We start from the raw sequence: 12,331 nt of genomic DNA, 5'->3' as shown, positions 1-12,331 counted from the left end.
TTTTCAATATTAAACTTAGCCGGTGATCATATAAGCTGATTCACACCCAGGGGGGTGGGTAGAGACCAGCATTACATGTTGACATTATTAAGAGCTAAGTATTTTGTATTTCATTTTAGCAGTTATTCAAAATAACAAACATAAAATAAATAAGTACCTGGTAAGGAAGTCGACTTGAACAATTACTCTGCCTTTTTAAGTACGTCTTCCTTACTGAGCCTCGCGATCCTCATAGGATGCTGAGCGACTCCTAGGAGCTGAAGTATGAAGGGTTGCAACCCATACTAAAGGACCTCATCAAAACCTCTAATCTAGGCGCTTCTCAAGAAAAGAATTTGACCACCCGCCAAATCAACCAGGATGCGAAAGGCTTCTTAGCCTTCCGGACAACCCAAAAACAACAATAAAAAACATTTCAAGAGAAAGATTAAAAAGGTTATGGAATTAGGGGAATGTAGTGGTTGAGCCCTCACCTACTACTGCACTCGCTGCTACGAATGGTCCCAGGGTGTAGCAGTTCTCGTAAAGAGACTGGACATCTTTAAGATAAAAAGACGCGAACACTGACTTGCTTCTCCAATAGGTTGCGTCCATTATACTCTGCAGAGATCTGTTTTGTTTGAAGGCCACTGAAGTTGCGACAGCTCTAACTTCATGTGTCCTTACCTTCAGCAAAGCATGGTCTTCCTCATTCAGATGGGAATGAGCTTCTCGTATCAACAGTCTAATATAATAGGAAACTGCATTCTTCGACATGGGTAAAGAAGGTTTCTTAATAGCACACCATAAAGCTTCTGACTGTCCTCGTAAAGGTTTAGTTCGTTTTAAATAGAACTTAAGAGCTCTAACAGGGCACAAGACTCTTTCTAGTTCATTTCCAACCAAATTAGAAAGGCTTGGAATATCGAACGATTTCGGCCAAGGACGAGAAGGTAGTTCGTTTTTGGCTAGAAAACCAAGCTGCAAAGAACATGTAGCCGTTTCAGATGAAAATCCGATGTTCCTGCTGAAGGCGTGTATCTCACTGACTCTTTTAGCTGTAGCTAAGCAGACGAGGAAAAGAGTCTTCAAAGTGAGATCTTTAAAGGAGGCTGATTGTAGTGGCTCGAACCTTTCTGACATAAGGAATCTTAGTACCACGTCTAAATTCCAACCTGGTGTGGCCAAACGACGCTCCTTCGAGGTCTCAAAAGACTTAAGGAGGTCCTGTAGATCTTTGTTGTTGGAAAGATCTAAGCCTCTGTGACGGAAGACTGCTGCCAACATGCTTCTGTAACCCTTGATCGTGGGAGCTGAAAGAGATCTTTCCTTCCTTAGGTATAAAAGGAAGTCAGCTATCTGAGTTACAGAGGTACTGGTTGAGGATACTGATACCGACTTGCACCAGCTTCGGAAGACTTCCCACTTCGACTGGTAGACTTTAAGAGTGGATGTCCTCCTTGCTCTAGCAATCGCTCTGGCTGCCTCCTTCGAAAAGCCTCTAGCTCTCGAGAGTCTTTCGATAGTCTGAAGGCAGTCAGACGAAGAGCGTGGAGGCTTGGGTGTACCTTCTTTACGTGTGGCTGACGCAGAAGGTCCACTCTTAGAGGAAGTGTTCTGGGAACGTCCACTAGCCATTGCAGTACCTCGGTGAACCATTCTCTCGCGGGCCAGAGGGGAGCAACCAACGTCAACCTTGTCCCTACGTGAGAGGCGAACTTCTGCAGTACTCTGTTGACAATCTTGAACGGGGGGAATGCATAAAGGTCTAGATGGGACCAATCCAGAAGAAAGGCATCTATATGAACTGCTGCTGGGTCCGGGATCGGCGAGCAATAAATTGGGAGCCTCTTGGTCATCGAGGTTGCAAATAGATCTATGGTAGGTTGGCCCCACAAGGCCCATAGTCTCTTGCATACATTCATGTGAAGGGTCCATTCTGTTGGGATGATTTGACCCTTCCGGCTGAGGCGGTCTGCCATGACATTCATGTTGCCTTGAATGAACCTCGTTACTAGAGACAGGTTTAGATCTCTTGACCAGGTGAGGAGGTCCCTTGCGATCTCGTATAACGTCATCGAATGAGTCCCTCCTTGCTTGGAGATGTACGCCAAGGCTGTGGTGTTGTCGGAGTTCACCTCCACCACCTTGCCTAGAAGGAGGGACTTGAAGCTTCTCAAGGCTAGATGAACTGCCAATAGCTCCTTGCAGTTATGTAACGTTCTTTGATCCGCGTTCCACGTGCCCGAGCATTCCCGACCGTCTAATGTCGCACCCCAGCCCGTGTCCAATGCGTCCGAGAAGAGAACGTGGTTGGGGGTCTGAACAGCCAGTGGCAGACCCTCTCTGAGGTGAATGTTGTCCTTCCACCAAGTCAGTGAAGACTTCATCTTCTCGGAAATAGGGATCGAGACCGCTTCTAGCGTCTTGTCCTTTCTCCAGTGAACAGCTAGATGAAATTGAAGGGGTCGGAGGTGCAGTCTCCCTAACGCAATGAACTGGTCCAGTGATGAAAGCGTCCCTATCAGACTCATCCACTGTCTGACTGAACATCGGTCCTTCTTTAGCATGTTCTGGATGCATTCTTGGGCTTGACTGATTCTGGGGGTCGACGGAAAAGCCCGAAAAGCTTGACTCTAAATCTCCATTCCTAGGTACACTATAGTTTGGGATGGGACGAGTTGGGACTTTTCCATATTGACCAGGAGACCCAATTCCTTGGCCAGATCCAGAGTCCATTTTAGATTCTCCAGACAGCGACGACTTGACGAAGCTCTTAGAAGCCAGTCGTCCAAATAGAGGGAGGCTCTGATGTCTGCTAAATGCAGGAATTTGGCAATATTCCTCATCAGTTTCGTAAAAACAAGAGGCGCCGTGCTTAGGCCAAAGCACAGGGCTTGAAATTGGTATACAACCTTCCCGTAAACAAACCTTAGAAAAGGTTGGGAATCTGGGTGGATGGGGACGTGAAAGTAAGCGTCCTTGAGGTCTAAAGAGACCATCCAGTCTTCCTTCCTGACCGATGCTAGAACCGACTTTGTCGTCTCCATGGTGAACGTCTGCTTTGTGACAAAGACATTCAGAGCACTGACGTCTAGCACCGGTCTCCACCCTCCTGTCTTCTTCACGACTAAGAAGAGACGGTTGTAGAAGCCCGGGGATTGATGGTCCCGGACTTTGACTACCGCTCCCTTTTGTAGTAAGAGAGACACCTCTTGCTGCAAAGCTAGTCTCTTGTCCTCCTCTCTGTACCTGGGAGAGAGGTCGATGGGAGTTGTTGCTAGAGGGGGCTTGCGCAAGAATGGAATCTTGTACCCCTCTCTGAGTAACTTCACAGATTGTGCGTCTGCGCCCCTGTTCTCCCAGGCCTGCCAGTAGTTCTTGAGCCTGGCTCCCACTGCTGTCTGAAGAAGGTGGCAGTCAGACTCTGCCTCTAAAGGACTTGGAACCTTTCCTCTTGCTCCCACGTTTACCTTCGGCACGAGCACCTCCTCTGCTGGAGGCTCTGCCACGAAAGGGCGGAATGAACCTTGACGCTGGAGTATCCATCCTGGGTCTAGACACGGAGGGCAAAGGGGTGGCTTTGCGTGCGGATGACGCAACCAGGTCATGTGTGTCTTTTTGAATCAAGGAGGCAGCAATCTCCTTGATCAACTCCTCAGGGAAGAGGCACTTCGAGAGAGGAGCAAACATAAGCTCCGATCTTTGACATGGGGTTACTCCAGCTGACAAGAAGGAGCAAAGGTGTTCCCGTTTCTTGAGGACCCCGGAAACGAAAGAAGCCGCAAGCTCACTAGAACCATCCCGTATGGCTTTGTCCATGCAGGACATTATGAGCATGGAAGTTTCCTTGTCAGAAGGGGAGGTCTTCCTGCTCAACGCTCCCAAACACCAGTCCAAAAAGTTAAAAACTTCGAACGCTCTGAATACTCCTTTCATCAGATGGTCTAAATCCGAAGGAGTCCAACAAATCTTGGAGCGTCTCATGGCCAGCCTGCGGGGAGAGTCTACAAGACTAGAGAAGTCGCCCTGGGCAGAGGCAGGAACTCCCAAGCCGAGAACTTCTCCCGTGGCATACCAGACGCTAGATCTGGAAGCAAGCTTGGCAGGGGGAAACATGAAAGCTGTCTTCCCAAGTTGCTTCTTGGACTGCAACCAATCTCCCAGCACTCTTAAAGCTCTCTTGGATGAGCGGGCGAGGACGAGCTTCGTAAAGGCAGGTGCGGATGACTGCGTGCCTAAAGCGAACTCAGAGGGAGGAGAGCGTGGTGCTGCAGACACAAACTGATCAGGATATAAATCCTTGAACAGTGCAAGCACTTTCCTAAAGTCCAAGGAGGGAGGCGTGGTCTTGGGTTCGTCGATGTCCGTGTGCGGGTCGTCAAGATGTGCAGCGTCGTCATCATCAGAGAGTCCATCGTCTGAATGTTGAAGAGGAAGCGGCAAAGGAGTAGGAATCAGCTGGTCGGCTGAGTCCGGCAGCACGGGCGCATGCGTGACTGCACTGGACGCAACGTCATGGAACTGTTGGTCAGTCTGTGAGCTGGCAACAACCATAGCTGTGTGGGGAAGCAAAGCTTCTACTCCTGACTGACTAGTCTGCTGCGGGCGAGTAGCGGTAACCACAGTGGGTTGCGGAGGTTGACGCACAGCGTCAAAACAAAGCAACTTAACTCCACCCTCCTGTTGTTGTGGTAACTCGCGAACGTCAACGGAGGGTTCCGTGCGTCTGTGAACGTCAACGTGCGGCTGGCAGGGTACACTGCGCATGGGTGGTGGAACTCTCACAGCCGGAGTGCGGGAGAAGGTAGCCTCAGCGTCTACTGTACGCACAACCGTGGTTGGTTGTAGGCTAACGGGTGCAGCGTCAACCTTCTCCGCACGATACTCCTGCATAAAAGATGCTAACTGTGTCTGCATAGACTGTAGCAAAGACCACTTAGGGTCTACAGCAGCAGGTGCGGCAACAGACGGTGTTACTGCCTGTTGCGGTACCACTTTGCCTCTCTTAGGAGGTGTGCAGTCATCGGAAGACTGCAGCGAGTCCGAACTGACCCAGTGGCTACACCTGGGCCGTTGGACTTGCGCGGAAGGGACCTTGCGTTTGAGAGGCCGTGAGACCTTGGTCCATCGTTTCTGGCGTGAAACCTCTTCCGCAGACGAGGAATGAACGGGCTCTCTCGTCTTCTTGTGGGTGGGGCGATCTTGGCAAGATACGTCCGAAACCACGGAGGGAACGTCTGTCCGCTGATTAAAGCCTGTCGAACCCTTTGGTCGTACGACATTGCTTCTCCCCTGGGCTTGGGAGCTTGCAAGAGGTCCCGGACTGGGAGGACGACAGGCACGAACAGACGCACCCTCAAGCGCAACACTAACACTTTTCACAGCACTACCACTCACTTCACTTCCCACTGCACTCTTACCCTTCAACTCCCTGACGTCTGCCATGAGTTGGTTGCGGTCACTCGCTAAAGACTCGACTCTCTCACCCAGAGCCTGGATGGCACGCATCATATCTGCCATCGAAGGTTGTTGAGTGCTAGAAGGGGGATCAGGAGTAACCACTACAGGGGAAGGAATAGGTTGTGGGGCATGGGGAGAGGAAAAATCAACTGAGCGAGATGAACTCCTCCTGACTCTATCTCTCTCTAGCCTACGTGAATATTTAAGGAATTCGACAAAATCGAATTCCGAAAGCCCAACGCATTCCTCACACCGATCTTCCCATTGATAGAATTTACCCCGACAATTGGAACAAATGGTGTGAGGATCGATAGAGGCCTTCGGAAGACGCCTAAAACAGTCCCTAGCACTACACTTCCTGTATTTAGGGACTTGAGAAGGGTCAGCCATCTTGAATTAGTCAAAGGGGAAATTCAAAATCTATCCAAGTCGTCAACAAATAATCCAAAATTCAATCAAAGAATGCAAGGAAGTATTGAAGATAACCTCTGCAAAGCGAAAGCTAAAAACTAGAAATGAGTACTTCACCAAATAATGTGAAAATCAATCCAGTAAGCAACAGCGTATTTAGTAGGTCTTGCCAGTGGCACGACAGAGAGAAAATTGGTTCTGTGTTGACATGGAGTACTTGAGTACCTGCTCGACAGATGGCGCTGTTGATGTACACCCCCACCTGTATAGCGATCGCTGGCGTATTTTGTCCTTAGGTTTTTCTGTCGGGCAGCAGAGCTGACAGCTTATATGATCACCGGCTAAGTTTAATATTGAAAAAAAAGTATTCAGTACTGTATTGGATAATGGTAGGTAGTATAGAGACTGTAACAATTACTGTACAGTTATTTGGAAACACTATAAATCCAATAGTCATTCTCTTAATAAAGGTCTAGGGTTTGTACAATATGTAGGAACAAATTTTTTGGCTTACGAACTTCCTCCTGGAATGGATTAAACTCATAAACGGAGCTACCAAACGGACTAGTGAACGTAGAAAACCACGAATGCTACTCATGGACTCAAATTTCCTTGAACAACTATAGAAGAAAACCTTTACCTCTAAAGAAAATTATAACCTATAAAAAACCAGTGGAATAAGTTTAAAAATTAGCACAAGGGGCTATTACACAGTCCAGTGCTAACGTCAAAAAGGGCGATAAATAACAATTTGATTTGTGTGCTACTTAGGTGTAGGAGATGATAATGAAAATACACAAATGTCCAGAAGTAGAGAAACAAAAACCACGTCATTCACGAAAACTTTGATGGAAAATTCAAATCAATTAATATAGCAGGATAACTATCTAGGACAAAAGCAAATCTTTTCAGGCGGCCATCACAAATCGGGTCAATTGGGACAACGTCTTGACTGAAGGGCAAAATAACGACAACCAAGACTGCACGACAGTGGCGGTAGACCGGAGCTTACAGCTCGAATCGGTGTAGCACTACAAGAACCACCATTCACCCAAACTTTTAGCAGCCTTATGGCAAGAATATTTCTCACAATATTTACATATCAGTTCTAAATGCAGAAAGTTCTCAACTTGCAAACATTCAAGAGATACAAATAAATCGAGCTAAAATCATAAATATCAGATATAGTATCAAAAGTTCATAGGAAGTATTGTAATAAAACAGATGAGTGGACTTCCTACACACACACACAGCACAAACACTGAAAAGGAAACTTACTGCATTTTTATACTCAAATATATACATAAACATAAGAATGTTTACATATATATTAAGTATAAGAAAAGTAAGTAATTAGTAAGACAAAGCATTAATGGCTGCCATGCGAGGACGGGACAGAGACGTCTGTTCATTGTATGAGCTAAAAGTGAAGTGAAGCAGTTCACTGGTGTGTGAGGGGGGAGGGGTAGCTAGCTACCCTTCCCCTACCCCCCGCTAACTAGCGCGGGGGTAATTAACCCTCGTTAAAAACTATTGGCTCGTCATTTCAGCTACGCTAAAAGGTAAACCCAATGAAAATAGCGTGGTTTGTATTTTGGTTACGGAACAACTAATAATTGATTGATTGATTTCAAGTTTTCTGGCATCCTGACATCAAAGGTCATTGACGCCGGTATCATTAAATTCTCCAAAAATAGGAGTCTGGCCACTTCCAAGTAATTTGTCAGGCAACAATGGAAAGCGACGACCCTTGTCATTTTAAACCCAACAGCTCGTCAAGAAGGTACCAACTGTTTGTGCCATAAATGGACGAGAAAAGGTAACGAATAATTCTCTTTTAAGAATATAGTTTATTTACATAAATACAAGACTCTGATTATGGTTCTGGTTTTTATCCATGCACTACAGTAGTAAATATGTCTTGCAATACACTGTCCCGACATTTAATTTCTGGAAGAAGGCAGTAATATATTTCAATATAAATTCCTTTTTCGGACATACGAAAACATCGTACAAAATGGTTACGTTTCACAATCAAAAGGAAAAATCATAAGTCGACTCGCCACAGCGAACGAACACTTGTCTCGCGAGAGTCTAGCGCTTTTTGAATAAATGGCGACAGGCTCTCGCAATGCAACAGTTCGCCGCTGTGGAAAATAAATTTTTGAAAAACATCCTACTGAACCCTAAAACCAAGTTGCCACATGTTACTCACAGAATCCAAATCGTTTGTGATTATCAACACACTGCGATCGTTTACTGTAACCCCTTTTTTAAAGGAAAGCCAAAGCGCCGGCCATTATAACCGACGAGATCATCACGAAGTAGCCGGTTTTGTAGAGTGTCCTCAGGGTGAATCCGTAGCCAAGATCCCAAACCTGGAATGTTAGTGTGTCTTTAGAACGTTGGTAAAATCGTATATAAACAGACCAAGTTGAAACTCTTACGCTTCATAAATTAAGGGTCATGCTTTTATAAAAAGCTATGAAAGGCATTAGACCCTAGAGCTAGATAATTGAAGATTTTGAAAATAGTGTTCTTTCCAATTTGGAAACTCGTTAATGTAATTGTTTCTCTAAGAGGTATGGGGTCAGAGTATATTACACAAAGAGTGCCATTGTGTTCTCTGAAAATTTCTTCTCAAAACATATGGTCCCAAATCTACTTGCAAAACATAAAAAATAAAGATACCCTTCCTTAGTGCAAGTGAATATCAAAAATTACTTCACAGCCACTTCATGCAAGAAGGGAACACATCACAATACATTACTTTGAAGGCAAAAGAAAATAAAAAAATTACATTGTCAAATACTGAAAGTCAACATTATTCAAGTTGTGAAGTACATGATTAAATACTTTTGGAATACAACTCTTTTAAAAAATTCCATCATAGTCAACTTATTATATCACATGACTAAATTTTTAGCCTTGAAATTCATCGAGATAAGATCTTATAAAGTAATTCTAGTAAAAATATTTCTGGCCACCCTATGAGCTAAAATATTGACACAGGTCTGGTTGAACAATTTTCAACCATGACAGCTTGTAATGAAAGACTATTTTGTACTTTAATGACCTGATTTCAACACACTGATGCTTTGAAAATTGTTGTTCACAAGACTGATTTATACCATACTATGAGAACTACAAACTGCATCGAAGAATAGAATTACTACTTGAACGTAAAGCGGGCACTCGTGCTTACCAAATGTCGAATGCCGTTGTTCAGATGGTACATGAAAGGCAAGGCCAGGGCAAACTTGACTCCGTAAATTATCAACCCGCCGAACTGCAGCGACTGGATCAAATCCAAATAGAATGGGTACGAATTTGGTAGAGCCAGCATACCTGTTTAAGAAAGCAAAAATGGAACTATTATTCTACAGCTATTACAATTATTAATATCGAATATTGTATATAGTATTACTGTACCGGTAGATACTTGCTAGCGACCTACTGGTACACGTCATTAGTACACGTCGAGAGAAGCGGTCAATTGATATTGCAGAAAAGGCGTACGTACCGATGCTGAATCCGGACATGATCGCAGACAGGGCCACGCCTGTGGCTCTGTGACTCAACGACAACATCGAAGTAATCTGAGGCTTATAGATGGTCAGGTGAGGCGAGACTGGCCGACGCAGACGCTTGTTTTTGGCCCAGAAGTCTTCCGCCGACTGCGGCTTCAGGGCCAGGCAGGAGGGCGTCGTGCTCACTCTCATCCTGAAATAGAGACGTTTTACTTTCAATATAAAATCCTCAAAAGAAAAATAGAAAATAGTACATTGTTACACCATCTGGACAAAGCACCAATTCAATCTATAGACATAGTCTGTACTAAACAAGAAATGGACTGAACTTAGAAATAACATTTCAGAGGTTGATTTGCAAATGGGGAAAAAAAATATGAGGGGTGTATGTATGATAGCGGCCACCTGTATGAATTATTATGTATTAGAATACAGCAGTGTAAGGGGGGTCGCAGAGAGGCGTTAGCCCCTTGTTAGGTAAGTAGGTAAGGACACGGCTTGTAGGTTAGGTTAGGGGGGAAAGTCTAGGTTAGTTGATGTCCATCTTTAATGAACACACGAACTGGCCGCTGATATACAAAGGCTCCAAACATAAATGTCTAGTAAAAGGCAAAACAGTGAGCTATGGGCCAAAAGAAAGCCGAAATACACCCCGGTGAGGTGTGTTAAACGAGGGTTATTTAACAACCCATCCGGGTCTGCTGTTTTTGGACAGTCCATACTATAATTTCTTTCATATTTATTACTATTATTACTAGCTAAGCTACACCCTAGTTGGAAAAACAAGATGCTATAAGCCCAAAAGCTCCAATAGAGAAAAATAGCCCAGCGAGGAAAGGAAATACACGATATGTTCTACGGCCCCAACACAATATCCTATAAATACCGGTACTCAATTTTCTTTAACGAGGGGCATGTGCACTGACTCACAGCGGTGCCCTTTTAGCTTGGAAAAGTTTCCTGCTATCTGACTGGTTAGAATTATCTTGTCCAACCAATCAGCGATCAGGAAACTCATCCAAGGTAAAAGGGCATCCCCTGCGAGTTGGTGCAAATCTGCCTCGCTAGAAAAAATTTACTATAGGCAGGATGGCGGAGACTGGGAGGATTCAACGTTTACCATTGACGGCACACGGGTAAATATATACCAGCAATATGAGGCTATCTCGGAAAAATTGAATTATTCAGGATCTATCGACCAAGACGTAATTCCAGGAACATACAGATCCAAATTATGATGCTTATAAATCTATTATTATCTTAACGGCTCTAAATAACGAACTACCTTAAGCCGTCAATATCTATAATATTACCCCTAAGGTAGGGTAGCCTGTTATATGGGTAAAAATTTTATTATTTAATTAAGATAAGACTTTTATTAAATAGGCTTTATTAAATCACAAATTTTTAATTCATTTGTATTTTTCCTAACATACTTACCTAGAACTACCTTCTTAGGAGTTACTGGTTAACTCTACCTAACCAACCAGCTTTTTGTATAGTTTACCCTCTTCTCGTTTTCTACGGGGTCAACCTCAAGCAGTACGGTACGTGCCCTGAGCCGACCCGGGGTCGGGCAGCATGCTAGCTCAGGTCGAATCGCCAGTAAGTTTCTGGTCGCGGCGTGATCAACATCTCACCGTGCTCTCTCTTACCTTTGTGCGACCCTTTGTGTCCCCCGATCCTTTGCGCTCAGAACCGCTATCATCTCCAGGATGTTTATATGGAGAGACGCCTCCTCCCTAGACCACTGCCCTTTTGTCGATTCCCCTAGCAGGTGTGCTCCCCAACCCTCCTTCGATGCGTCCGTGAACAACAGCATCTCCGGGGAATCGGGGGCGAAGGGCATTCCCTTCTCTGTGTTCGACCTGATGTTCCACCAAAGAAGGGTCTCTCTCGTCTTGGGGAGGACTGGGACTATTTGTGGGGCTCCTTGCCTTGGGTCCACGACTCTAAAGACTTTATTAGATTCCACTGTACCGGGCGGAGCCTGAGTCTCCCTTGCGGTACTAATTTCTCCAGCGAAACCAGATGACCCAGTAACTTCTGCCAGCCCTTGGCCCTCCTAGGTTGTCCCGTCAGGAAGGGTTGAAGGATATGTTCCAGGTTGGCTAACCTCTCCCCTGAGGGGAAGGCCCTTAATATACATTAAGGTTATTTTAAGAAATACAGGCCTACCGTGGCCTACAATAGGCCGTGAATATAACCTACATTCGAAAACTCGGTAACCCTAAAATACAAAAGCCAGACTTGCCTGAAAAAATTAAATGAATATTTTAGGAAGCAAAGAAGTTATTAGCGGCAATATTTTAGGTAAATAAGCCTTAAAATACCGTAAAATACCATGACCTAATATTTTAAAAGCCATCTTTACCATTGTGTAGCGAAAGGTCCCTGGAGAGATATCGGCTTCGTATGCGCAAAAGAGCAACCTCTGCTAGCAATTCTGCAATAAAAGAGAGTATTTTAAGCTTTATTCTATTCTCTAATGGTATTTTAGCTCATTTTATACATAAATAAGCTTAAAATAAGCTTAAATTGAATGTAAACTTACCTGAGTACGAGAGCCATTATTGCGTCACGGCCGACGAATTTTCTTCTTCTTCGAAAAAGTAAATAGCAGGGTTGCCAGATTATGTCCACTGGATTATCGTACATAAGGCTTAAAATTATCGTTTTTCAACCAAAATTATCGTACACAGTTTCAATATAATTATTAAGGAGTTTATGATTGACTTATTTCTAAATATTTGAGTATAATTGTTTAATTAAACACACACACCACACATATGTATATACCTAAGGTATGTATCGTACATCGTACTGGATCTAAAATAATCGTACATGTACGATAATTATCGTACGAATGGCACCCCTGGTAAATAGGAATTCGAGGTAGTTTGAAATTTTTAATAAAAATCTAAAAAAAGGATAAAAAAAATATATTA

At 44.3% G+C, this 12,331-nt stretch overlaps 1 protein-coding gene across 1 annotated transcript; it reads right to left on the bottom strand.

The window, feature by feature from the left end:
• Window positions 1-7,683: 7,683 nt before the first annotated feature.
• LOC137637614 (succinate dehydrogenase cytochrome b560 subunit, mitochondrial-like) lies at window positions 7,684-12,012 on the bottom strand. The gene is made up of 5 exons (XM_068369761.1): window positions 11,938-12,012; window positions 11,758-11,829; window positions 9,377-9,576; window positions 9,059-9,201; window positions 7,684-8,231 (listed from the first exon to the last, which is right to left on the bottom strand). The coding sequence occupies exons 1-5, from the start codon at window positions 11,952-11,954 to the stop codon at window positions 8,127-8,129; spliced, it is 537 nt and encodes a 178-aa protein (XP_068225862.1). The 5' UTR covers window positions 11,955-12,012; the 3' UTR covers window positions 7,684-8,126.
• Between the last annotated feature and the right edge of the window lie 319 nt (window positions 12,013-12,331).

This window comes from Palaemon carinicauda, unplaced genomic scaffold (assembly GCF_036898095.1).
Source record: "Palaemon carinicauda isolate YSFRI2023 unplaced genomic scaffold, ASM3689809v2 scaffold89, whole genome shotgun sequence".
Classification (NCBI taxonomy): domain Eukaryota; kingdom Metazoa; phylum Arthropoda; class Malacostraca; order Decapoda; family Palaemonidae; genus Palaemon; species Palaemon carinicauda.
Note: the sequence above shows the minus strand (reverse complement) of the source record. Positions and strands in the feature narration are given on the sequence as shown.

Excerpts from the sequence above, each read along its gene's own strand:
- LOC137637614 (XM_068369761.1), bottom strand. Across the intron at positions 9,577-11,757 it reads GGACCTTTCGCTACACAATG|GATGAGAGTGAGCACGACGC; the intron begins GTAAAGATGGCT and ends TCTCTATTTCAG. Across the intron at positions 9,202-9,376 it reads CATGTCCGGATTCAGCATCG|GTATGCTGGCTCTACCAAAT; the intron begins GTACGTACGCCT and ends TTTCTTAAACAG.